The sequence below is a fragment of the Hemitrygon akajei genome, chromosome 10 (genome assembly GCF_048418815.1).
Source record: "Hemitrygon akajei chromosome 10, sHemAka1.3, whole genome shotgun sequence".
In the NCBI taxonomy this organism is placed as follows: Eukaryota; Metazoa; Chordata; class Chondrichthyes; order Myliobatiformes; family Dasyatidae; genus Hemitrygon; species Hemitrygon akajei.
This window is the reverse complement of record NC_133133.1, coordinates 4,352,802-4,380,511: the sequence shown is the minus strand read 5'-3', so window position 1 is coordinate 4,380,511 and position 27,710 is coordinate 4,352,802. Positions and strand designations below refer to the sequence as shown.

Below are 27,710 nucleotides of genomic sequence, written 5' to 3'. Positions count from 1 at the left end.
AAAAATAATGTGATATCAAGCTCCTCGCTGCTTTATCATTGTTTCAAAATGCGATACCAGGTAGCATTGGAGATGGGCAACTCATTAATAATAGGTTAACTATTTAATAAGGCAGCAGGACTGATGGGATAGTCGAAGCCATCAGCAATTAATGTCCTTTATCAGTTTACTGCTGTGCATTGTCTTCCAAAGCAAACAAACTTTCATTATAAAGTTTAAAGTAAATTTATTGTCAAAGTATGTATGTTATCATATACTACCCTGAGATTCATTTTCTTGCAGACATTTTACAGGGAAAAACTAAAGAAATGCAATAGAATCTATGAAAAACAAATCATAAGTAAAGTATGACATAGAACCAATGTGCAAAAGAAGACAAACTATGTAAATAAAAATAATATTGAGAACATGAGTTGTAAAGTCTTTGAAAGTGAGTCTATAAAGTTCAAAGTTGAAAGTAAATTTATTATTGGAGTACATACGTGTCACCATATACAACCCTGAGATTCCTTTTCTGTGGGCACACTTAGCAGATCTATAGAACAGTAAACATCAGGAACTGTGAACTGCATACAAACAGTGCAAATGCAGATAATAAATAAATAACAATAAATAATGAGATGATATAACAAGATAAGAGTCCTTAAATGAGTGTAGTTATCCCCCTTTTGTTCAAGTGCCTGATGGTTGAGGGGTGGTAACTGTTCTTGAACCTGGTGGTGCAGCTTCTGAGGCTCCTGTGGCAGCAACAAGAAAGAGCAGGGCCTGGGTGGTGAGGATCTTTGATGATGGATGCTGCTTTTCTACGGCAGTGTTTCACGTAGATGCGCTCGATGGTTGGGAAGGTTTTGCCCATGATGTACTAGGCCAAATCCACTACTTGTAGGATTTTCCACTCAAGGGCATTGGTGTTCCCATACCAGGCTGTAATGCACGCTTTCCAAAACACTTATATAAAAGTTTGCCAAGATTTTCAATGACATGCCAAAACTCCACAGACTCCTGAGAAAGTAGAGGCACTGTTGTACTTGCTTTGCAATAATATTTATATGATGGGTCTGGGACAGGTCCTCTGAGACAGTGACATCCAGGAATTTAAAGTTACTGACCCTCTCCACCTCCGATCCTCCAGTGATTATTAGTTCTTGCACTTCCGGTTTCCCTCCCCTGACGTCTGCAATTAGTTCTTTAGTTGCTGACTGAGAGATTGTTGTTATTACACCACTCAGCCAAGTTTTCACTCTCCCTCCTGTACGCTGATTCATCACCCCCTTTGATGCAGGTCACAACAGTGGTGTCATCAGCAAAATTGGAGCTGTACTTTGCCACATAGTCAAAGGTATAAAGCAAGTGGAGCTGGGGGCAAGTACACCCGTGGTGCTCCAGTGCTGATGGAGATGCTTTTGCTAATTCAGACTGATTGGGTCTACAAGTGAGGAAATCCAGGAACCTTTGGAAAATGGGGTATTGAGGCCCAGTTTACTGATGAGTTTTGAGGCTGTGGAATCAGTTCAGAGTTGTGGTGAGTGAAGGTATTCACTATGGTTCAGGTTGTAGGGTAATAACTGTTCCTGAGCCAGATCAGGTCTCGTCAAGTCAAGTTTATTGTCAGTTAACTGTAAACATTTATTTAGCCATATAATGTATATAGAAATGAGACGGTGTTTCTCTGAATCAGGGTGTAAAGCACAGTAGTACCCATAACATATGATAACTTATAAGGATAAAATCTACAAATGATTCAAGCATAAATAACAAACTGAAATACATTAATATAAAATATTGAAGGTACGGAATAGATTAACCAGTGATGTGGCCGGGAGTTCAGAAGCCTAGTGGGGAAGAAGTTGTTTCCCATCCTGACCATGGTTGTTTTTAGCACTGTCGTCTCCTGCCTGCTGTAGAAAGTCAAAGAGGATGCTTCTCCTCAGGCTCCTGTACAGACTTCCTGATGGCAGCCGCAGAGAGTATGGCCTGGATAGTGGGGATCCTTAAAGGTGGGTGCTGTTTTCCTGTGGCAGCATTCCCTGTAGATGTGCTCAGGACTTTGCCTGTGACGGACTGGGCAGTATCCACCAATTTCTGTATTTTTTTCATTCTGGGCATTGGTATTTCCATACCAGGCCATGATATATTTTATTTAGTGATACATTATTGAGGACGACGTTTGGGCGTTTCGACCACACCGCCTAGCAACCCCGACAGATCCAAATAACCCTAACTAATCACAGGACAATTTGCAATGACCAGCTAACCTATTTGGTACGTCTTCGGATTGTGGGAGAAAACTGGGGGTCCTGGAGAAAACCCACAGGGTGAATGTACAGAGACCCCTTACAGAACAGCGCTGGAATTGAACTCCGAACTCTGGAATGGGCTGAGCTGTAGTAGGGTCGAGCTAACTGCTGTACTACCGTTGTGTTCTGGCACACTGCGGTGATACTACCAGTCCACAGTGCGGCTCTCCGTGAAAAGAAAGGAGGGTGCTTGTGCAGTGTGGGTGTACGAGGTTTGCTTTCTCTTGCTGTCTGGATTTATACAATGAGAAGCTGAGCAGGATGAGAGGATTTTGAAAGGGATTCTGGAACAATGAGACCAGACAGCTATGAATTTTTTGATGGGACCTTGATCATACAATTATAGAGAGTTATTGCATAAGACCAGGGAGCAAAACTAGGCTGTTCAGTCTATCAAATCTGCTCAGTCATTCCATCATCGCTGACTTATTTTCAGTCTCAGCCCCATTCTCCTGCCTTCTCACCGTAACTTTTCACATCCTTACCAATCAAGAACCTAGCAACCTCCACTTTAAATGTACCCAGTGATGGCCGCCTGTTAAATCCATAGATTCACTTCTCGCTGGCTAAAGAAATTTTGCCTCATGTCTGTTCTGAAGGGATGTCCTTGTACTCTGAGGCTGTACCCTCTAGTCCTAGACTCTCCCACTATTGGAAACATTCTCCACATGTCTACTCTGTCTAGTGTTTTCAATATTCCATTGGATTCAATGAAATATTGCCTCATTCTTCCAAACTCCAGCGAATACAGGCCCAGAGGCATCAATTGCTCACCGTACGTTAACCTTTTCATTCCTAGGATCATTCTTGTAAACATCCTCTGGAACCTGTCCAATGCCAGCACATCCTTTCTTGGCTATGAGGCTTAGAACTACTAATAATACACCAAATATAGTCTGACCTATGACTTATAAAGCTTTAGCATTACATTCTTGTTTTTATATTCTAGCCCTCTCAAAATGTTTGCTAACATTGAATTTACGTTCCTTACCACTGACTCGATCTGCAAGTTAACTCCCAGGTGCTTCTGAACACAAACAAGATCCTTGTCCTCACCTATCACCCCACCAGCCTCCGCATCCAGCATATTATCCTCCACAACTTCTGCCACCTTCAACAGGACCCAACCACTAAGGACATCTTTCCCTCTCCACCCCTCTCTGCTTTTCGCAGGAATCATTCCCTCCGCGACTGGCTGGTCCACACGTCCTTCCCCACAGATCTCCCACCTGGCACTTATCCCTGCAAGCGTAAGTGCTACACCTGTCCCTACACCTCATCTCTTACCACCATTCAGGGCCCCAAACAGTCCTTCCAGGTGAGGCAACACTTCACTTGTGAGTCTGTTGGGGTAATCTATTGCATCCGGTGCTCCCGGTGTGGCCTCCTCTACATCGGTGAGACCTGATGCAGATTGGGGGACCGCTTTGTCGAGCACCTACTCTCCGTCCGCCACAACAGACAGGATCTCCCAGTTGCCACTCACTTCAACTCTCCTTCACATTCCCATTCGGATATGTCCATACATGGCCTCCTCTACTGCCATGATGAGGCCAAACTCAGGTTGGAGGAACAACACCTCATATACCGTCTGGGTAGTCTCCAGCCCCTTGGTATGAACATTGAATTCTCCAACTTCCGGTAATTCCCTCCCTCTCCCTTCCCCATCCCACCTTCACTCTGTCTCCTCTTCCAGCTGCCTATCACCTGTCATGACTCTGCCTTCTTCTACTACCCATAGTGCTTTCCCCTTAGATTCCTTCTTCACCTCTCCTGCCTATCCCCTCCCTGCTTCCCCTCCCCCACCCCTTGATCTTTCCTCTGATTGGTTTTCCACCCTCCCCCCACCTTCTTTATAGGGCCCCTGCCCCCTCCTCCTTTAGTCCTGACGAAGGGTCTCGACCCAAAACATTGACTGTTACTTTCAACGGATGCTGCCCGACCTGCTGAGTTCATCCAGCTTGTTTGTACATCCAGAGAAAATCTGCAGATGCTGGAAATCGAAGCAACATGCACAAAATGCTGGAGGAGCTCAGCAGGCCAGGCAGCATCTATGGAGAAGAGTGTTTCACTCCTGCTGAAAGGTCTCGGCCCGAAGCATCGACTATTCTCTTCTCCATATATGCTGCCTGGCCTGCTGAGTTCCTCCAGCATTTTGTGTGAAGTGCTTTTGAACCTCTGATTTATGAATTTCTCCCCTTTTAAAGATGGTTTAAGCTTTTATTCCTTCTACCGAAGTGCATGATCATACACTTGCCTACACTGTATTCCATCTGCTAGAAACGGACCCTGACTATCAGACCCAGCATCCTCTCACGATATACAAAAGCTACAGTAACTGTCAGGTCAGCAGGAAAGGTCACTGGCTGCAGTCTCCCATCACTGCAGAACAAAGAACCGGGCAGGAAAATCATTGTGGACAACATCCACCCTGCAAACTGCCTTTTCTAAGAGCTCCTTTTTGGAAAGGGCTATTAAAACAAAAACTACACACCATCTTAAAAGTTTTTTCCCCCCGGGCAGTTAATCTGATCAACCATTCTAGTTAGCCGCCGCTCCCCCCGTCTATTACCCCATCATGGCACTGCACTGTAAACACTTTAAACCGCTGTTTATAATGCTGTTTACATCGTAAATACATGCTGGTATTTATGCCCATTTTATTCCATATCCATACTTCTAACTTTATATTTTTGTAATTTGTTTATTCACTGAACTGTTGAATGTTGCCTGCCTGACCAACACACCACAGCAAACTCCTAATACATGAATGCATGTGGTGAATAAAGTTGATCCTTGGAGACAGGATTCTGTGGGTGCTGGAACATTGGTTCTGATGCAGGATTTCACCCCGAAGCATTGCCGATTCCTTTTCCTTCCGCAGATGCCAAACAACCCAGTGAGTTCCTCCTGCAGATTGTTGTGACTCTGTATGATCTCTATAGCTCAGAAACCGTTTACTGGTCACAGAGCAGGTGCAGTGCAGGCTCCCCTGACCAGAATCAAAGTTCAAAATGAATTTATTATCAAAGTACATATATGTCACCATACAATCCAGAGATTCATTTTCTTGTGGGCATTCACAGTAAATGCAAGGAACACAATAGAATCAATGAAAAACAACACACAAGGCAGACAAACGTGTGTAAAAGACAACAAACGAAGTATGAAAAGAGAATAATAATAATAATAATAAATTAGCAATAAATATCGAGGACATGAGATGTAGAGTCTTTGAAAGTGAGTTAATTGGCTGTGGGAACAGTTCAGTGCTGGCATGAGTGAAATTTTCCCCCCTGGTTCAGGAGCCAGATGGTTGAGAGGTAGTAACTGTTCCTGAACCTGGTGGTGTGCATCCTGAAGCTCCTGTACCTCTTTCCTGATGGCAGCAACGAGAAGAGAACACGATCTGGATGGTGGGGGTCATTGAAGATGGACCCTCAAACATCCAGGGAATCTGGGTTCTTGGTAGGGGAGATTCAGTACTGGGCTGTATTCTCTGGAATTTAGAAGCATTAGAGGAGGTCTCACTACAATTTCTTGCAGGGCTTTATAATGTGGATTCATTCTAGACCAGGGAAGGCAGTTGCAAAGTAGGGGCTAGAACCATTCAGAACCAGAATCAGTTTCATTATCGCTAACAGATGTGAAATTGTTGCTTTGCGGCAGCAGTACTGTGCAATACATTAGAAAATACTCTGTTACAATAAAAAGTATTAACAAATGGTGTAAAAAGAGCAAAATAGAGAGGTAACCTTAATCGTCCCTTCAGAAATCTAATAACAGAGGGGAAGAAAATGTTCCTGAAGCATCGAGCATGTGCCTTCAGGCCCCTGTACCTCTTCCTTGATGGTAGCATTGAAAAGAGAGCAAGACCTAGGTGATGGGGGCCCCTAGTGATAGATGCCTCTTGCTTGAATCACCACCTCTTGAAGATGTCCTCAGCAATAGAAAAAGTTGTGCCAGCGATGGAGCTGCCGACCAGAATAATTATCAGTGTCGTATATAATGTGAAATTTGTTGTTTTGTAGCAACAGTGCAAAGGTAAAATTAGTGTGAATTACAAAGTAAGTAGAAACAGCAAAAAGAGGAATAGTGAAGTAATGTTCATGGGCTCACGGAGGGGAAGAAACACTGAGTGTGGGTCAGATCCTGTACCTCCTCCCCAGTGCTGACAATGAGGAGAAAGCATGCTCTGGGACGGAGATGAGAAGGAATGCTTTCACTAAGAGTCCAGCAATCTTAAAAATTTTCTACTCTGGGCCGCTCTGGATGCTAGTTTGTGAAATCATTCAGGATGGTAGATCTCTGGATAATAAGAAAAGCCAAAAAGTTGAGGGCAGTGCAGGAGACTGTTGCTGAGGTAACCACTGGTGCTGAGGAATTAATTGTGGACTGCAGGAAAAGGAAGTTGAGGGAACACACTCTAGTTTGCATCGAAGGGTGAGCAGTTTCACATTCCTGGGTATCAACACTTCTGAGGATCTATCCTGGGCCCAATTTATTTCAAAGGAGGCTCTACAGTGGCTATATTTCACTAGGAGTTTGAGGAGAATTGATATGTCACCGAAGACTCTCGCAAATTTCTACAGATGTACCGTGGAGAGTATTCTAACGGGTTACATCACCATCTGGTTATGGAAGGGCCACTGTACAGGATTGGAAAAAGCTGCGGAAAGTCTTCTATCATGGGGACTAGCCTCCCCAGCATCAAGGACATCTTCAAAGGGCGATGCCTCATAAAGGCAGCACCCATCATTAAGTACCCCATCACCCAGGACATGCCCTCTTCTCAATGCTACCTTCAAGGAGGAGGCACAGGAGTCTGAAGACACACATTTAACATTTCAGGCCCAGGTTCTTCCCTTCTGCCATCAGACTCCTGAATGGATAATGAACCCACGGACACTGCCTCAGTAGTTCTTCTCTCTTTTTGCACTACTTGTTTAATTTAAATATAAAGTAAGTTATCGTTTTTATTATTGTGTATTGCAATGTACTGCTGCTGCAGAACAACTGATTTAATAACAAATGTCAGTGATATTAAACCTGTGAATGCCCACAAGAAAATGAATCTCAGGGTTGTATTTGGTGACATTAATGTACTTTGATAATAAATTTACTTTGAACTTTGATTCTGATTCTGGAGACGAGCCATGAGCTTAACAACTGCAGGAGCAGTCGCCGGATCCAAATCTTTCCCCTTAATAGTGAACAAAACTATTGTTCAGCTGTGCAGCGAACAAAACGGGTTCAGTTCCGGCCGCTGTCTGTAAGGAGTTTGTCACCGTATGGGTTTCCTCCAGGCGCTCTGCTTTCCTCCCACCTTTCAAAGATTTGTGGATTAGGGTTAGTAATTTGTTGGCACAGGAAGCATGGAGACCCCTGCGGGCTGCCCCCAGCATACCCTCGGACAATGTCGGACATTGATGCAAACGAAACATTTTACTATAGGATTTGATGTACATGTGACAAATAAAGCTAATAATTTAATCTTCAGATGTTGGACTGATACTGACTTTTGTCTTCTGCAGGCGGACGAAGTAAAAATGATGCGGTGATCCTAACCTTTCCTGAATGTGCCAGCTTCTGTGCAGTTTCAGATGAGGTTGTAGAGCGGGTCCTCGTGTACCTGACCACCATTTCAAGGTGCGCATTGAAACTCATGAGGTGCTTTCGTCAATCTCTCCTCTCCTGTGCCTTATTTGGCATCTCAGTCCCACAGACTCTGAGGCCTCGATGAGCAGTCTGTTACCATACATTCTCTAATGAAAGAACTTCGAGAAAATCAGAATCAGGTTTATTATCACTGACATATGTTGTGAAATTTGTTTTTTTGTGGGAGCAGGGCAGTGCATTACATAAAATATGAAATAAATTATAAAAAGAAATGTTAGATATGGGTACTACGGCATATTTAGCACAATATTATTCAACAGTGTTCAGAATTTAATGCCAGTGTCCTCTGTGACGAGTTTGCATTTCCTCCCCACGGAATGTGTGAGCTTCTCCGGGTGCTCCAGATTCTTCCACAAAACATTTCCTGTGGGTGTCCAAAGACGGGCCAATTTGTAGATTAATTGGTCATTGTAAATTGTCACATGACTAGGCCAGGGTTAAATCAGGGGATTGCTGGCTGGTGTGGCTCAAAGGGCCAGAAAGGCCTGTTCTGCACAGTATATTTAAATAAAATAAGTATATAAAAATAAATTTCCGTGCTTCTAAGCTTTTCCATGGAGACACCCCTCCCCTGCCCAGAACTGTCCAGCACCGAGTCAGGACTGCCTCACCTATGCCTTAAGAGCTCTCCACTCCATCATTTCCTTCAATTCTCTTCTCCCTTTGATTCAACTTTTCCTTGTAGGATCTTCTGATGGCCAAGTCGTGAGTATATTTAAAGCAGAGGTTGGTAGGTTCTTGATTAATTAGGTTACCAAATGTTATGGGGAAAAGGCGGGAGAATGGGGTTGAGAAGGATAATGTATCAGCCATGATGGAATGAAAGAGCGGACTCGATGAGTCTTATGGTTTTATTGTCTGCTGATGGTCCAGAGCCAGGTCTCTCATTCCCACTGCTCTCCCAATGGAAGGTGTAAACTCCAGGTCACACTTGAACACAAGAAATTCTGCAGATGCTAGAAATCCAGAGTAGTGCACACAAAATGCTGGAGGAAGTCAGCAGGTCAGGCGGCATCTATGGTGGGAAATGAGCAGTTAATGTTTTGGGCCAAGACCCTTCATCAGGATTTCATCAGGTCACAGTTGGCTTTCATCTATTAAACAGTTTAGAACTCATTAATCCCAAAGATCAACTGACCTCTCCATTCCCACACAGCCATGCTGACTATTCTTAATCAGTCCATTCCTTAATCAGTTACCAAGTATACCTTTTGTAGAAAACAGCCTGTCCCAATCTACACTTGCCAGATCCATTCAGATTCCATCAAAATTGGCCTTTCTCAAATTTAAAAATCTCAACCTGTAGCCCAGACCTATGTTTTTGCATATTTGCTTTGAAACTGATGGCATTGTAGTCACTGGATGCAAAGTGCTCCCCTACACAAAGCTCTGTCTCATTCCCTAATAACAGTTCCAGTATCACACACTCTCTCATTGGGACTCCTACATATTTACTGATTAACAAAACTTTCCTGAACACATTTGACAAACTCTGTCCCATTTAGTCCTTTTTCAGTATGGGAGTCCTGGTCAATATATAGAAAGTTAAAATCACCTACTATAAAAAACCTCATGTTTCTTGCAACATTCTGCGATCTCTTTACAAATTTGTTCTTCTGAATCCCTAGGACTATTGGTTAGTCTGTAATGTAGCCCCGTTAACATGTTCATACCTTTCTTACTTCTCCATTCAACCAGATGAGTTCTCCAGTCTGTCTTGATGGAACGCCACCATGACATCTTCCTTGACTAGTAATGCACCCCTCCCCTTTTAATCCCTCCCACTCAGTCACACCTAAAACAACGGAACCCAGGGATATTGAGCTGCAAATCCTTATATGCACTTTGATAATAAATTTACTTTGAACATTGAACTTAGAATTTCAGTTATTGAGGTAGTCATTATTATACTAATTTGATAGACTTTCTGCCTCTTATCTCACAGTCTACACAAAACTGAAGTGAAGTTCACTGTTGTCTTGGATAGGAGACTGGATTCGTGGGCTTCTGTCAAAGCTGCACTTGGAAGGATAGCTGTGAGTATTTCACCTTTGACCTGTGCATTGATGATTGGAGCAAAGTTCAAATACGGCAGTGTTTACTGTGCTATCTCATAGAACTATTAAGGCATTTGACAAGGTCCCGCATGGGAGGTTGGTCAAGAAGGTTCAGTCGCTTGGCATTCAGGATGAGATTGTAAATGGTATTAGACATTGGTTTTGTGGGAGAAGCCAGAGGGTGGTCATAGAAGTTTGCCTCTCTAGATAGATAGATAGATAGATAGATACTTTATTCATCCCCATGGGGAAATTCAACATTTTTTCCAATGTCCCATACACTTGTTGTAGCAAAAACTCATTACATACAATACTTAACTCAGTAATAATATGATATGCATCTAAATCACTAACTCAAAAAGCATTAATAATAGCTTTAAAAAAAGTTCTTAAGTCCTGGCAGTTGAATTGTAAAGCCTAATGGCATTGGGGAGTATTGACCTCTTCATCCTGTCTGAGGAGCATTGCATCGACAGTAACCTGTCGCTGAAACTGCTTCTCTGTCTCTGGATGGTGCTTGTAACTAGTGGTGGAACGCAGTGGTCGGTGCCGGGTCCATTGTTGTTTGTCTTCTATATCAATGATAACGTGGTTAACTGGATCAGCAAATTTGCCGATGACACCAAGATTGGAGGTGTAGTGGACAGTGACAAAGACTATCGTGGCTTGCAGAGGGATCTACATCAGCTGGAAAAATGGATTAAAAAATGGCAGATGTTATTTAAACAGACTCGTGCAAGGTTTTGCACTTCAGTAGGACCAGACTTGGTGGGTCCTACACAATGAATGGTCGGGCACTGAGGAGTGTGGTAGAGCAACACATCTGGGAATACAATTCCATAATTCATTGAAAAGTGCGTCACAAGTAGATTGGGTCGTAAAGAAAGATTCTTGCACAATTGCCTTCTTTAATCAAAGTATTGACTAGGATAGGATCTTATGTCGAGGTTGTATAGCACATTGGTGGGGACTAATTTGGAGTATTGTGTGCAGTTTTGGTCACCCACCTACAGGAAAGATGTAAACAAGGTTGAAAGAGTGCAGAGAAAACTTACAAGGATGTTGCTGGCTCTGGCAGACATGAGTTACAGGGAAAGATTGAATAGGTTAGGACTGTATTCTTTAGAACAGCCATTCTCTACAGGGGCCATACAACCCCTTGGGGGCCCTGGCACATTTGAAGGGGGCCAACAACTGAAAACTGTGAGAAGGGGAGCCCCAAGTGTTTATGGGATTTTTATTGCCTTTCCCTCAACATATTTGGTTGAGAGCGGATTCTGCCAGGTAGTTTCTTTGACAAAATCCAGGAACAAAATTGATATCACAAAAGGAGTGACGTCCGACTGTCATTGTCTAATTTGGAGCCCGATATCATGGAACTTGCAGAAAAGCACCAAGCTCAAGGATCGCATTAGGCCTGATAGATGTTTAATTTCATACAGTCTTGTCCAGTATGTCGAAATGTTCAAGTTTTCTTGGTGTTCAATAATATGTGATTTTCTGTTCGTGTTGTATCCCTGTTTGAAAGGGGGGCCTTGGAACCTGAGAAGAACTCCTAAGGGGGCCGTGGCCAAAAACTGGTTGAGAATGTAGAAGATTGAGAGGAGATTTGATAGAGATATACAAATGATGAGGGGTATAGATAGGGTAAATGCAAGCAGGCTTTTCCACTGAGGCTGGGTGAGACTACAACCAGAGATCATGGTTTAAGGGTGAAAGGTAAAAAGATTAAGGGGAACATGAGGGGAAACTTCTTCATTCAGAGGGTTGTGAGAGTGTGGGATGAGCTGCCAGCAGAAATGGTCCATGTAAGCTTGACTTCAGCAATTAAAGAAATTTAGGTAGGGGCATGGATAGTAGGGATATTGTGGCCAATAGTGCTGTTGCAGGCTGTTGGGAGTAGCCAGTTTAAATGGATTCAGCATGGAGTCGATGGACTGAAGGTCCTGTTTCTCTGACTCTGTAACTAACCGCAGCCACTCACCACAGGAATTGACTGAACTAGTCAGTTAGCCTTTTTGAAAATTGTGATGTTAGTTTTAGTGCGTTGACTGCATAAGACAATGGCATTGGGAATTTATTCCAGAGATTCAAGAAAATGCATCTCAGGGTTGGATATGGTCACATATATGTGCAGTGGATTCGAGTTAATTGGGCCGTTGGTTAATTGGGGCAACTTTTAAATGGGTTTCCCTTTATTATTTAGGACATTATGCCACTTAATTGGGGCAGGAGGCTGTCACCAAACAATGTCTAACTAGTGTCAGATGCGTGCTGTTCTGTGGCCTTTAGACACTACACCATGCTTAAAGTGAACAGTTTTAAAAAGTGTCAGCTCCATGCATTTTTGTTCAAAACAGCGGTGATTTTTGTCACTGATAGTTGGCGAGAAATAAGCAGAATACAACTCAGAACTGTTTTGCTTCAACAAGTTAGCAAGTACAAAGAATTTGAAGGTATCGACCATCATCTGGAATGTTGCAATAAAAATGAAGATTAGAAGGATATAATCATTGATAGCATTGTATGAAGGCAGTCCATCATCTTCACAAGGGGATTTTGTCAATCAAAAGAACTCTGCAGTGTAAACTGGATTCATTCCTCCGTCAGTAACTATTAGGAACTAAAACACAGTTTTATAGTACTGTAGTAGCCTTGTTAATGTTCTAATTTGTTCTGTGTCTAATTTAAATTCATAATTTGCTATTCAGTTAAATGGTAGTTTGTCTTTTTTATACCTTATTAACTATTTCCATGAAACTTTGGCTAATTCGGGCAGCTGCTTTATTGGGCTAAAATGGACTAGTCCAAATGTACCCCAATAAACCAAAATTCATTGTATTTTGGTAATAAGTTTACTTTAAACTTTGAATCACATGACAGGTATCACGTGATGGGTTCAAGGGGAGAGAGCTGTAAACTCTCTAGTACACTTAGCTGCTGTCTACTTGGAAATTAGTGATTCACATATTCCGGGGAGGATCAAGGCATTTTTATTTTAATGTGACAAGATGTCTTGTTCACTGTTCCAGGCACAGTAGTTTCAACTGAAAATCAGATAATGCTGTGGGAGGCAGAGCAGCGTAGTGGTTAGTGTAATCATTTTACTGCTCCAGTGATCGGAGCTCGATTCCAGCTGTGGTCTGTAAGGAGGTTCTGCTTTCTCCTCATGACTGTGTGGAGTTTGTCCGGGTGTTCCAGTTTACTCCCACGTTCCAAGGATGTACAGGTTAGGGTTAATGAGTTGTGGGCATGTTATGTTGATGCTGGAAGCATGGTGAAACTTTTGGGCTGGTCCCAGCACAATCCTTGTACTGCGTTGGTCGCCGATGTAAAAAAATGACTCACTTCACAGTATGTTTTGATGTACCCGTGACAAATAAAGCTAATCTGAATAAAATACTGATACTGGGAATCCACGGTGTGTGCAAGGATTGGAATTGGTACATCATTGTCACATTTACCAAGGTACAGTGAGAATCTTGTCTTCCATATTGTTCATAGAGATCAGATCATTGCACAGTGCACTGAGGTAGAACAAGGTCAAACAATAACAAACAACACAAAATCTGCAGATGCTGGAAATCCAACACACACACACACACACACACACACACGCACGCACACACGCACGCACGCACGCACGCACGCACACACGCACGCACACACGCACGCGCGCGCACGCACGCGCGCGCGCGCGTCTATGTTGCTCCTCCAACCTGAGTGTGGCCTCATCATGACTGTAGAGGAGGCCATGGACTTTATCAGAATGGGAATTGGAAGTGGAATTCCCTTAAGCTGAGAGAGCCCTCTTTTCTGGCAGACATAGATGCTTGCCAAAGCGGTCTCCCAATCTACACACGTTTGTACGTTGGGTCTCATCGGTGTACAGGAAGTCACACTGGGAGCACAGGACACAGTATATGACCACAACAGATTCACAGGTGAATGTCGCCTCACCTGGAAGGACTGTTTGGGGCTCTGAATGGTAGTGAGGGAGGAGGGGCAGGTGTAGCACTTGTTCCGGTTGCAAGGATAGGTGCCAGGAGGGAGATCAGTGGGGAGGGACGAGTGGACAAGGGAGTCGCATAGGAGCGATCCCTGTGGAAAGCAGAAAGTGGGAGGGAGGGAAAGATGTGTTCGGTGGTGCGATCCCATTGGAGATAACGGAAGTTACAGAGAATCATATGATGGACGCAGAGACTGGTGGGATGGTAGGTGAGGGCATGAGGAACCCTATTGCTGGTGGGCTGGCAGGAGGATGGGGAACCTCCACTGGTTTCCTCGGCTGCGTAAGTCTAGGGAAGACACACTCCGGTCCTGTAAACCTGTGAAATTGAGACGGCTCTCCCACCCCAAACCCCGGTTTGTGTGGATGCTGTGTAATTTGCTACCCTGTTAAAACTCAGTGTCAAGAATAACAGACAGCACACTGTATACGATTAAAGAAATTATACGTATGAATCTTATATAAAGTGTTAGTGAAGAAAAAAAACAAAAAAGGCCCACTATAATGAAACAGTCAAATGTGCACAAGTTGGAGTTCAACTCTTCCAAACTTCATATTCACCAGTCCTCACTCGACTGCGGCACCTCCTGCATCGAATCACGGTTCCCCACCTGGTCAAATGCTACAACCAGTTCTCTCCAGTGCCTTTCCTCCTCATCTCCCACTAAACAAGGACCCAGTTGACATTCCAAAGCACCTATTATCTCTACTATAACCCAAACAGTGCTTCTGCAGAAAGACCATTACATCAGCAGTGAAACCTTTCCCAGGGTGTTACACTCTCCCCCACCAAAATTAGTCATGTCCTCATGACCTTGAGATAACTTGTCACCCCTTCATACAAAGCACAAAGTCCAGCCCCAGTGTAAATGGCAGTGACTTAGCTCACCAAGGGGATTAGTGCCCACTCTGTTCCTCGAGTGTGACATAGGCCAGTCTGTCTGTGCGTCTCCTGACTCTTCAGAACCTCCTTACCCCATCATCTACTTCCTCAGCTTCAGTCACTCCCTGGGCTCTTTCCTGTCTACCTGCAGAGACCCCTCCCTGTTCATTACTCGTGCCTCCCAACAACTCAGGTCCCCTCGTCACGTGGCGGAGCTCACTCTCGAGTCCAGCCTCCCGTTATTCTCAAACCACAAACCTGCCTGTCCACTGCCAGTTCCGCCCATTTCACCCGCCTCAGCGTGAGAAGGGTTGGGAATCTCTTCATCAAATATTGGGGCGTTAGCAAAGGGCAGTATATACCACACCCCATTTTCTCATCCTCTGAGTCCCTATCATATTCAGGGGTGGGGTCTGGTCTAACCCTTCCTGCTGCTGGTCCTTCGGTTCCCCCATATCACCCAGAGTCCTCTGACTGGGTGTAGGGTCCAGGTCAGGCTGTGGGTCAACACGCACCTCTTGTCCCAGAGGTACAAGGTGGTTCCAATGGAGAATCTTGACAGGCCCATTCCCATTCTCTGGTTTCACCCGGAAAACTCGTATGTTTGGCACCTGACTCTCCACTACATAGTGCGTAGAAGCCCAGCGGTCAACCACTTGTATGTTTCCAAGGTAGCCGCAAATTCCTTATGAGGACTCAGTCTCCAGGCATTAGTTGGGAGAACCTGACCTTTTGATCATACCTCCTCTTTTTCCTTGATTCTGCTTAGTAGCCGAGACATCAGCTAATTCATAAGTCTTTTCAGCTCCCTTCACATATCAGACACTAATAAGTCTTCTGTGGTAGACCTTCTCCACCAGTCTCAAAACAGACGTCAACGGGCAACCTTGCATCGCGCCCAAACATCAGATAATATGGCGAGTACCTGGTGGCTTCATTCTGTGTACAGTTGTAGCAGTGGACCAGATGTCCAATATGTTGACTCCCCTTGTTCTTTTTGCTAAAGTTCTGAGCATGTCTAGCAAGGTCAGATGGAATTTCTCAGGCTGGGAATCATCCTGCGGGTGATAAGGCGTAGTCCTCAATTTCTCGACTCCAAGCATGTTCAGTAACTCATGTATCAGCTGACTTTTGAAATCCCATCCCTGATTGCTGTGTATCTGCCTGGGGAGGCCATAATAAATGAAATACTTCTCCCATAACACTTTGGCAACGGCAGTCGCCCTGTGAACCTTGATAGGGAAGGCTTGCGCATGTTTGGCGTAGTGATCCGTAATAACCAAGACATTCGCCGTGTTGCTGGCATCAAGTTCTATTAACAGCAAATCCATACACACAAGATGAAGTGGCCCTGCACTCTGCAAGTGGGATAATGGAACAGCCCTCATAGACAGCGTCTACCTCTGTATACATCAAAGGCACCACTTGCAGTACTTTTCGACCCCTGGCTTCATTTGGGGCAGTAGGACTGATCTCTGAGCAACCCAGGTCTTGTCAATCCCCAAATGACTGGAATCATCATGAAGTGACTTCAACACAATCCTCCGATACTTCTCATTCAGAACCAGCTGGGAATACCGAGGCCGATCCGGAGGCGACATGACCCGGTATAGGTTCTGGTTCCTCAACTCCAATTTGTGCCATTCTCTCAGCAGTAAAGACATCGCAGAGTGTTTCATCTTCTCTGCTTGGGCCATGTCCCCTTTCACAACCGCTGACCAAACAGTACCAGTACACGGGTGATCTCGCTGAGCGGCAGCCACTTCCCCAGGGCTCAATTCTGGCAACTGCTTTGTATTCAGAGCAGTCAGGTTGCAGTAAACTTGTGGAATGGCACCATCAGAAACACCCAAATGATCTACCGCTCGATTCTGCCCTTGCCTTTCCTCTGCCTTCCCCGTGATGGAAAACTGGCACATGGCTTTCACTCCAGGGCAGGAACGCTCTCCCACTCTTCATCCCTGTCCAGCCCTTCATGCGTACATCGGGACAGTGCATCGGCATCAATGTTCCGACTCCCTGGCCGGTACTTCAGGCTGAAATCATAGGCAGACACATCGCCAACCATCAATGGCCTGTGGCATCCAATTTTACTGAGTCAGGACATGAGTTAATGGGATGTTGTCCGTCCTCACTTCAAACTTGGCACCATATAGGTCGTCACTTAGCTTATTCACCACAGTCGATTTCAATGCCAGGAACTCCAATTTGTGCATGGGGTAGTTTCACTCGGAGGGTGACAGACTCGGGCTGACAAATGCAACAGGTCTCAACCCTCTGCCCTGACCCTGACACAGGACTCCCCCTAAGCCCTCTCTGCTGGTTCCGTATGCAGTACATATGGCAACCAGGAGTCTCAAAAGCCAGCACAGGTGCTTTCGTCAGCAGCTCCTTCAGCAACTGGAAGGCCTGTTCACACTTCACATCCCACCTCAGTCCAAAGGCTCCGAAGGACTAAGATAATCTTTACCATCTCTCTTGTTTAAGGAGCCCTCAGTTTGTCTCAGCTGTTTGTCCTGCATAGTCCTTCTGAGATTGGGTTTGAGAAGATCCAAGTGTGATCCCAATGGACTAATGGAGAAACAGTGACACTGAATCGGAACACACTACACTGACACTGAATCGGAACACACTACACCGATAGTGAATCGGAACACACTACACCGATAGTGAATCGGAACACACTACACCGATAGTGAATCGGAACACACTACACCGATAGTGAATCGGAACACACTACACCGATAGTGAATCGGAACACACTACACCGATAGTGAATCGGAACACACCACACTGACACTGAATCGGAACACACTACACTGACACTGAATCGGAACACACTACACTGATAGTGAATCGGAACACACTACACTGATAGTGAATCGGAACACACCACACTGCTGGTGAATTGTTGGTTGTGGAGTGTGCTACTTTGCAACATGCAAGGAGGAAATTGGTGAGCTTCTGAATCAATGTCGGTGTCGTGTGTTCTGATTCACTATCGGTGTAGTGTGTTCTGATTCAATGTCAGTGTGGTATGTTCCGATTCACTGTCAGTGTGGTGTGTTCCGATTCAGTGTCAGTGTCGTGTGTTCCGATTCAGTGTCAGTGTCGTGTGTTCCGATTCAGTGTCAGTGTCGTGTGTTCTGATTCAGTGTCAGTGTCGTGTGTTCCGATTCAGTGTCAGTGTAGTGTGTTCCGATTCAGTGTCAGTGTAGTGCGTTCCGGTTCAGTGTCAGCAGTGTGGCGTGTTCCGATTCACTATCAGTGTAGTGTGTTCCGATTCAGTGTCAGTGTGGCGCCTTCCAATTCAGTGTCAGTGTGGCGTGTTCTGATTCAGTGTCAGTGTGGTGTGTTCTGATTCACTATCAGTGTGGCTTGTTCCGATTCGATGTCGGTGTCGCACACTCGGATTCTGTGTCGGTGTAGTGTGTTCTGTTGATGTTGTTGACAGTGCATTTTCAGACTCTGGTCAGACTTTTCCACAAGGCCATTTGTAGTTGTGTGGTACGGTGAAAGTGGTTGTAGTTGTGTGGTACGGTGTGGATGTAATATGTCTTACTCCATTCGTTTTCAGGAATGACTGAAACTGATTGTGACAATCTATTGTCACTGACGAGGTGTTCTGGAACACCAGTCACTGAAAAGAGGCTTCTCAACACATCAGCAGAGTGCGAGGCTGTAGTGGAGGCGATCGGGAGCAACTCTGGTCATGTTGTAGCTGCATCCATTACTACCAAGAAATTTGTGCTCTGGGATAGTCTGGCAGAATCCTTTCCCAGGGCGTTGCAGGCCATTCTCAGAGATGGAGAGGTGTTGCTCTTGGCAAATACTGGGCATGATGGCACCCCAAACAGTGCATGGCAAGCTGTTTGATCTGCTGATTTATCCCAGGTCACTAAAGTTTCAAGCCAACACTTTCATTGTAACCATACCTAGATGACTAGCATGTAGGTCCTCCAAAACTTTAGCTCTCAGTGAGGAGGGCACAACTCTCAATCCCCACATAAGGCAGACTCCTGTCAAGGGCAAGTTCATCCTGGAGCTGGTAAAAATGGGGAACTGGAATTTCTGCTGCACATTCCAGCCACTTTGTGCGGCGTGTAGACCAAAGATACTCCTAGGTGCTTTTCTGGCGTCCCTTTGGATCATCTCTGCCGTAATAGGGAGACTTTTGATTTGCATTATGGGGAATATGTCAACAAGAGTGTCTTCTTTTGTAAATTTTTTAGGTTTTTCCTTTCCCAAGGGTAAATGGGCATTTTCACAATTAGTTGTCCTCTTGAATTTGATCAGTAATTGTGTCCTCCGAGAAACAGAGGCCAATCTGCTGCTGTTAGTGGAACACCCTTCTGTGGATTGAAAATGGGGACTAGTGGTTAATAAACAGTAAGAAGGGTAAATTCTCTTCCATACGAGTACTGGTTGAATCATTTTACACCCCAAACCAGACTCGGGGCCTCTCAGTCAAGCTGTGAGGTTTTTTTTCTGCAGTGGTAGTGAGTTCAAGGGGTGGAGCACAGTAGCCAGGTTTGGCAGGAACTTGTTATAGTCATTGACAGATCTTAAAAAGGACTACGATATGACACACCCTTTGGCCTTGGGGCATCCATCACATCTCAGCACACTTGTGTAATGCTTGTGCGTCAATGGTGTGACCACAGTAAGTGATTCCTGATATAAAGAACTCACACCTGTTGCATTGTGCTCTGCGTTCGTAATCTCCCAGTCTTTTCAACATTATCTTGAGATTTTGGAGAAGTTCCTTGTCGTTGTCACCAGTAACAATGACGTCATCCAGGTAACACTGAGTGCCTGGGCAGCCTTGCAGCTCTGAACTATGGCTTTCTGCTGTGTCGGTGCAGATGCTACTCCAAAAATAAAGCTACTATAGTGATAAACAAGAGAAAATCTGCAGATGTTGGAAATCCAAGCAACACATGCAAAATGCTGGAGGAGCTCAGCAAACCAGGCAGCATCTATGGAAAAAAGTACAGTTGACATTTCGGGCCAATACCCTTCATCAGGACTGGAGAAAAAAGAATGAGGCTATCAGAGTTAGAAAGTGGGGGGAGGTGAGAGGTGAAACTTGGAGTGGGAGGGGTGAAGTAAAGAGTTGGGAAGTTGATTGGTGGAAAAGATACAGGACTGGAGAGGGGCAATCTGATAGGAGAGGGCAGAAGGCCATGGGAGAAAGAAAAGGGGGAGGGGCACCAGAGGGAGATGATGGGCTAGCAAGGAGAAAAGGTGAGAGAGGGAAATGGGAATGGGGAATAGAGAAGGATAGGGGGTGGTATTACTGGAAGTTTGAGAAATCAGTGTTCAGGGTATCAGTTTGGAGGCTACCCAGACAGAACATAAGGTGTTGTTCCTCCAACCTGAGTGTGGCCTCATTGCAACAGCAGACTGATGTGTCATAGAAACATAGAAAATAGGTGCAGGAGTAGGCCATTCGGCCCTTTGAGCCTGCACCACCATTCAGTATGATCATAGCTGATCATCCAACTCAGAACCCTGTACCTGCTTTCTCTCCATACCCCCTGATCCCTTTAGCCACAAGGGCCATATCTAACTTCCTCTTAAATATAGCCAATAAACCGGCCTCAACTGTTTCCTGTGGCAGAGAATTCCACAGATTCACCACTCTCTGTGTGAAGAAGTTTTTCCTCATCTCGATCCTAAAAGGCTTCCCCTTTATCCTTAAACTGTGACCCCTCGTTCTGGACTTCCCCAACATCGGAAACAATCTTCCTGCATCTATTCTGTCCAATCCCTTTAGAACTTCATACGTTTCAAAAAGATCCCCCCTCAATCTTCTAAATTCCAGTGAGTATAAGCCTAGTCGATCCAGTCTTTCTTCATATGAAAGTCCTGCCATCCCAGGAATCAATCTGGTGAACCTTCTCTGTACTCCCTCTATGGCAAGAATGTCTTTCCTCAGATTAGGGGACCAAAACTGCACACAATATTCTAGGTGCGGTCTCACCAAGGCCTTGTACAACTGCAGTAGAACCTCCCTGCTCCTGTACTCAAATCCTTTTACTATGAATGCCAACATACCATTTGCCTTTTTCACCGCCTGCTGTACCTGCATGCCCACCTTCAATGACTGGTGTACAATGACACCCAGGTCTCGTTGCATCTCCCCTTTTCCTAATCAGCCACCGTTCAGATAATAATCTGTTTTCCTGTTCTTGCAACCAAAGTGGATAACCTCACATTTATCCACATTAAATTGCATCTGCCATGAATTTGCCCACTCACCTAACCTATCCAAGTCACCCTGCATCCTCTTAGCATCCTGCTCACAGCTAACACCGCCGCCCAGCTTCATGTCATCCGCAAACTTGGAGATGCTGCATTTAATTCCCTCGTCTAAATCATTAATATATATTGTAAACAACTGGGGTCCCAGCACTGAGCCTTGCGGTACCCCACTAATCACTGCCTGCCATTCTGAAAAGGTCCCGTTTACTCCCACTCTTTGCTTCCTGTCTGCCAACCAATTCTCTATCCACATCAATACCATACCCCCCAATACCGTGTGCTTTAAGTTTGCACACTAATCTCCTGTGTGGGACCTTGTCAAAAGCCTTTTTTAAATATCAAGATAGGAATGGGAAGTGGAATTAAAATGGGTGGCCGCTGGGAGATCCCATTTTTTTCTGGCGGACGGAGCGTAGGTGCTCAGCGAAGTGGTCTCCCAATCTACGTCGGGTCTCGTCAATATACAGGAGGCCACATCAGGAGCACTGGGTACAGTAGATGACTCCAATAGACTCACCTGGAAGGAATCTTTGTGGCCCTGTATGGTAGTGAGGGAGGAGGTTTATGGGCAGGTGTAGCACTTGTTCCATTTGCAAGGATAAGTGCCAAGAGGGAGATCGGTGGGAAGGGATGGGGAGGACGAATGGACAAGGGAGTCATGTAGGGAGCGATCCCTGCGGAAAGCAGAAAGTGAGGGTGAAGGAGCGATGCGCTTGGTGGTGGGATCCCATTGCAGATGGTGGAAGTTAAGGAGAATTATGTGCTGGTGGGGTGGTAGGTGAGGGCAAGAGGAACCCTATTCCTGGTGGGACAGTGGGAGGATGGGGTGAAGGCAGACAAGTGCAAAATGGAAGAGAAGCAGTTGAGGGCAGCGTTGATAGTGAGTAAGGCCTCAAAAACAATAACAATGTAGAATAAAGTGGAAAAAGCTGCTGAAACCATTCAGTGCAGGTAGAGTGGTATTGATTCTGCTTAGGCAGAAGGGATTAGTGTAGTTGGTTGTCTAATTACTAGGTTAATAAGTTTGGCATAACATCTTGGACACATAGGGAGGCTGGTGGGGAAGTAGGTGAGATGCAGTATTCTCTTCCATTTATTGCACATCTGCCCTTACCCCACCCTCCCACTGCCCCACCACTGAGGACTTTTCCAGAACTGCTGTTGTAACTCCGTTTGGCCTGGTTGAGGTTCTGGGCTGAAAATGCAGCACAGACTTTCCAATCACTAATAAACACTTCGACATGACACACAATGACGACGATGATGCTAAAGACTTAGATTTTCTTTTTGTTTACCTGGACAATGTACTTGTCACCAATGCATCCAAAATTGAACACTTATCACATCTCCTCATACTATTCAAGTGCTTAAGCCAACACGGGCTGATTATTAACCGCACTAAATGCCTAACACTACGTAACTTCCTTGTAAATGGAACAAGTGCTACAGCTGCTTCTACACCTCCTCCTTTACTACCGTTCAGGGCCCCAAACAGTCCTCACCTCCTTACCTGACCATCATCTCCCTCTGGTGCTCTGCCCCCTTTCTTCCATGGCCTTCTGTCCTCTCCTATCAGATTCCCCCTTCTCCAGCCAATCAACTTCCCAGCTCTTTACTTCACCCCTTGCCCCCCTCCCGGTTTCACCTATCACCTTGTGGTTCTTCCTGCCCTCCCTCACCTCACTCTGACCCCTCATCTTTTTTTCCCAGTCCTGATGAAGGGCTTTGGCCCAAAGCATTGATTGCAGTCTTTTCCATAGATGCTGCGTAGCCTGCTGAGTTCCTTCAGCATGTTGTGCGTGTTGCTATTAGAGCAATAAAGCCCTTTGAGTATTTATGCTGAGAAACACTTTGGGCTCTTCGTCCATTTCCATTTGTAGACAGGCCTCAGCTAAGTCTGCTTTGCTGAAGTGTTTCCTTCCAGAAAGGTTTGCAAAGGTATCCTCTATCCTGGGCATGGTAATTGATCTACTTTTAGTACTGGGTTGATGGTGACTTTAAAATCACCACAGATCCTGACAGACAGGCTACTGGGACCACTGGCGTTGTCGATCAGTTCTACTTGGAAAGAATTCCTTCAGCCTCCCTGTGATCTAGCTCACTGGCTATTTTATTACAGATTGGTCAAGGAACCAGACAGGCTTTGCAAAACTTCTGTGTGGCTTTTTCATTTAACACTATTTTACCCCTGATATGTTTGAGTATTCCAATGGCATCCTTGAACAATTCTGTGGCATCATCCAGTAACTTTCTTAGTTCACTTTCAGTTGACTCTATTACAGGGGATGTGACACGTAAATGATGGATGGATTGCCAATCAAGTTGAGTTGTCTCAGCCAGTCACAACCCCACAATGCTGGCCCTCATGTTTTTAGCAGTGTGGCTTGCCGGTTGTTGTAATTCACTGTTATGATAGTCATTCCCACTGTGGTTTCCGTTTCTCCTGTGTAAGTTCTTAGTTGGATACTGTTGATGCAGGCTTCAGTTCAGTATCTTTGAAATGCCATTCAAACTCATTTTGTGGAATGATTGAAACAGCCGAGCTAGTGTCTAATTCCATTTTAATTGATTGTCTGTTCACTTCTGATACAAGCCCTATTGTTTGTCTATTGTTAGTTTGCACATTGTAAATCTCAAGACTACAGTCCTGTGTCACTCTCATCATTATCAGTTTTTCATCAACAACATGCAATCTTTTCGAAACTGCAACTTGACATTTTTATCTTTTCTCTTCTCTGTGCAGTCCATTTATTTTTGACGGCCCGACCTGCTCACGTGCGTCCTACTTTGTTGCATTTTCTGCAAGTTTTGCCTTTACGCCTAAATTGGTCTGGTGTATGTCAGCCCCTGCCACAGTGGTAACAATTTGTTTGGCCAGTTTTCTGTTTAGGCACTTTCATTGCTGACTAAAGCTCAATTGCATCTCTGGCTGCTGTTTCCATCAATGCAATGAATTCAGCAGTTCTTTTAGATGTAATTCGTGCTTTGGGTAGGAGCCTTTTTTGAATACTTTCTTGTAAGATTCTACAAAGTAAACTACCTTGCACAGCATCATTAAGCCTATCATTGAACTGCCAATGCGCGGACAGTTTCTTCAATTCAGCCATGTAGGCAGAAATGGACTCCCCTTAAATTCTAAGTAATTTTTTCAAGTGGAATACAGCTGGAAATTTCATTCTTCCAACGATCTATACTTAAGTATGAATCTGATTTCCAAGTAACTGCAATAGCCTTCTTGGCTACTGCCAGTGCAATTTTTAAGAATTCTTTCTGATATTTATTTAATTTTGGTTTCGGTTTTATCCCTTCAATATCACCTAATAAAAATAATATTGGGTTATGCGGAAGTTGTGTTCCAATAATTTGTTCCAGTAAAACTCTTAAATTTGTCCAAAAAGGTTGAGTTTTAGAACAAGACCAAGTAGAATGTAAAAAAAAAAGAAACGGACTCCCCCTTCCTTCTGATTCTGCTTATGAAAACTAAAGTACTCTGCAACCAATGATGGTTTTGGTTCTAAGTGTTCCTGCATTACTTTCATGATATCAGCTAAACTCATTTTGCCTGGTTTGGTTGTACAGCAGAACACACATCATAGTTCAATAGTTTCTGTTTTATTGTTTTGTACATTATTATTGCACATTGGTAAATTATTATTGTGTATGTTATTATTCTGTGCTTCATTATTAGTTAAGTCTGCACGCTACTAAGTGTATTTTTAAATGAAATTCCCACATGGGATTAATACGATGCTTATTATTTTTATTGAACTTCTAAGCAAACTGTATGTTTTTACAGCCAACGCACTCAGCAATACGAGCACTCATTTTTCATTGGCTACTTCATTTGCTCCAAAATACTGTTCAATTCTTTCAGTATACATCATCCAGTTAACTGTCATGCAATTCAGCATTGCCCGTCTTGCTGATGTAGCCAGCCATTTCTCATTTTTAAACATTTATTATTATTATCATCCGGTATTCACTGTTTATGAACCCATGGCCGTACTCGCTGCTTGTTAATTTTGCTCATTTTCTGCCTTTTTTCAAAACTCCAACATCTTCATGCTGTGCTTTAGCTGCTGAGTCGTTGTCTTGGGTTCATTTTAAAACTCCCTCGTTGCCACTGTTATATTTTGTAGCTCCAGAAACTAATTGTAAGAAAAGCACGAGGGCCTTGATACTTGCCTACTCGAACCAAAGGGCAAGACTTCACTCAACATCACTTGCCCCATTATTGAAATGTTCCCACAAACAATGGACTCACTTTCTAGGACTCTTCATCTCATTTTCTTGATATTTATTACTTATTTATTATTATTATTATTACTTCTTCATTTTTCAGCTTGTTTCTCTGCACTCTGGTCGAAAGTCTTAGTTGGATGGTCTTTCATTGGTTCTGCTATGGTTATTATTCTATAGATTTATTGAGTATGCCCACAAGAAAATTAATCTCATTGTTTATGGTGACATATGTACTTTGATCAAAAGATTCTGCAGATGCTGGAAATGTAGGGCAACACACACAAAATGCTGGAGCAACTCAGCAGGTCAGGCAGAACTCGTGGTCAACATTTTGAGGCTGAGGCAGTCCTGATGAAAGGTCTCAGCCCAAAACATTGGCTGTTTATTCCCCTCCATGGAGGCTGCCTGATCGTGGAGAAAAATAAATTACCTTTTGTTTTCAGAGAGCATGGGAGTGGAAGGGATTAGAATAAACTGTCTCTGTTTCGGGCTGAGACCCTTCCTTAGGACTAGAAAGGAAAAGGGAAGAATTCTGGTTTCTCCCCTTTCCCCTCCCCATCCTGATGAGCCACTTCAGCCTGGAACATTGACTGTTTATTCCTTTCCGTAGATGCTGCCTGACCTGCTGAGTTACTCCAGTGTTTTGTGTGTTGTTCTGGATTTGCAGTGTCTCTTACGTTCAGGGTGGGAATTTCTCTGACTGGGTGGGGCCAGGGTTGCTAAGGTGATAACAATGTTTGGAGAGACATCTGATTCACACAATAGATTAGTGAGCATAGTTTGAGAGGAAGGCAGCAAGCAAAGAGAGCTTGCCTGTAACCTGAGACCAGAGAAGTTATTATGTCACTCAAAGTTCAAAGTTAACTTATTATCAATGTACATACAGTATATGACACCATATATTCCCAAAGATTTGTTTTCTTGCAGGCCTTCACAATAAAACAAAGAAATTAAATAGAATTTATGAAAAAATATACATTAACAGACAAAGACTAACAAACAACCATTGTACAAAAGATGATAAACTGTGGAAATATTTTAAAAATAATAATAATAAGTAGGTAAATAAATAATACTGAGAATGGATTGTAGAGTCCTTGAAAGTGAGTCCTTGGGTGTGGAATTAGTTCAGTGTTGGGGTGAGTAAAGTTATCCTCTCTGATAGTTGTAGGGTGATAACTGTTCGTGAACCCAGTGCTGTGGGACCTAAGGCTGCCTTATGTTCTTCCCATGGCAGCAGTGAGAAGAGAGCATGACCTGGATGGTGGGGGTCCTTGATGATGGATGTTGCTTTCTTGTGGCAGTGCTCCGTGTAGATGTCCTCGATGGAGGGGCAGGCTTTACCTGTGATGGACTGGGCTGTGTGGAGGCTTTTCCATGCCTGGGCATTGGTGCTTCCATACCAGGCCACGATGCTATCAGTCAGAATACTCTCCACTGTGCATCAATAGAAGTTTGTCAAAGTTTCAGATAACATGCCAAATCTACAGAAACTTCTTTGAAAGTAGAGGCACTGCTGTGCTGTCTTTGTAATGGCAATTAGATGCTGGACCCAGGACAGATTCTCTGATAACACCGAGGACTTTAAAGTTATGGACGCGCTCCACCTCTGCTCCCCTAACGAGGACTGGGACATGGGCCTCTGTCTTGTACTCAGTAACCAGCTGTATGGTCTTGCTGACATTGATAAGAGATTGCTATTGTAGCACCGCTCAGCCAGGTTTTCAATCACCCTTCTATATGCTGATTTGTTATCATCTTTGATTCGGCCCACGACAGTGGTGTTGTCAGCAAACATAGGTATGGCAATAGAGATGTGCTTAGCCACACAGTCATAAGTGTAAAGCTGGTCGAGCAGGGGGCTAAGTACAGCCTCGTGGTGCATTTGTGATGATGGAGATCATGGAGGAAATGTTGTTGCCAATGCGAACTGACTCGGGTCTGCAATCCAGTTGGATAGAGAGATACCGATTCTTAGATCTTGAAGCTTATTGATTAGTTTTGAGGGGTTGCAGAGCTGTGGTCAATGAAGAGCATTCTGATGTGCACAACTTCACTGAGCACACAGACATACCTTTCAGATGATTGGGTCCACGCTGACAACCAACCACCCACTAATTCAAAGTTCAAAGTAAATTTATTATCAAAGTACATATATGTTACCATACACACTCCTGAGATTCATTTTCTTGCAGGCATTCACCGTAAATACAAAGAAATGCAACAGAATATTGACCGCACCTGACATGACGGACAAACAATATGCAAGAGATAAT

General features: G+C 44.2%; 1 protein-coding gene across 1 annotated transcript in view; it reads left to right on the top strand.

Annotated features, from left to right (window-relative positions):
* mcf2a (MCF.2 cell line derived transforming sequence a) overlaps positions 1–27,710 on the top strand; it is a 176,088-nt gene that overhangs the window by 28,924 nt on the left and 119,454 nt on the right. The window contains exons 3-4 of the mRNA XM_073057769.1: positions 7,832–7,946; positions 9,922–10,012. Coding sequence (XP_072913870.1) covers positions 7,832–7,946; positions 9,922–10,012 — 206 coding nt within the window. The remainder of the gene's footprint in view (positions 1–7,831; positions 7,947–9,921; positions 10,013–27,710) is intronic.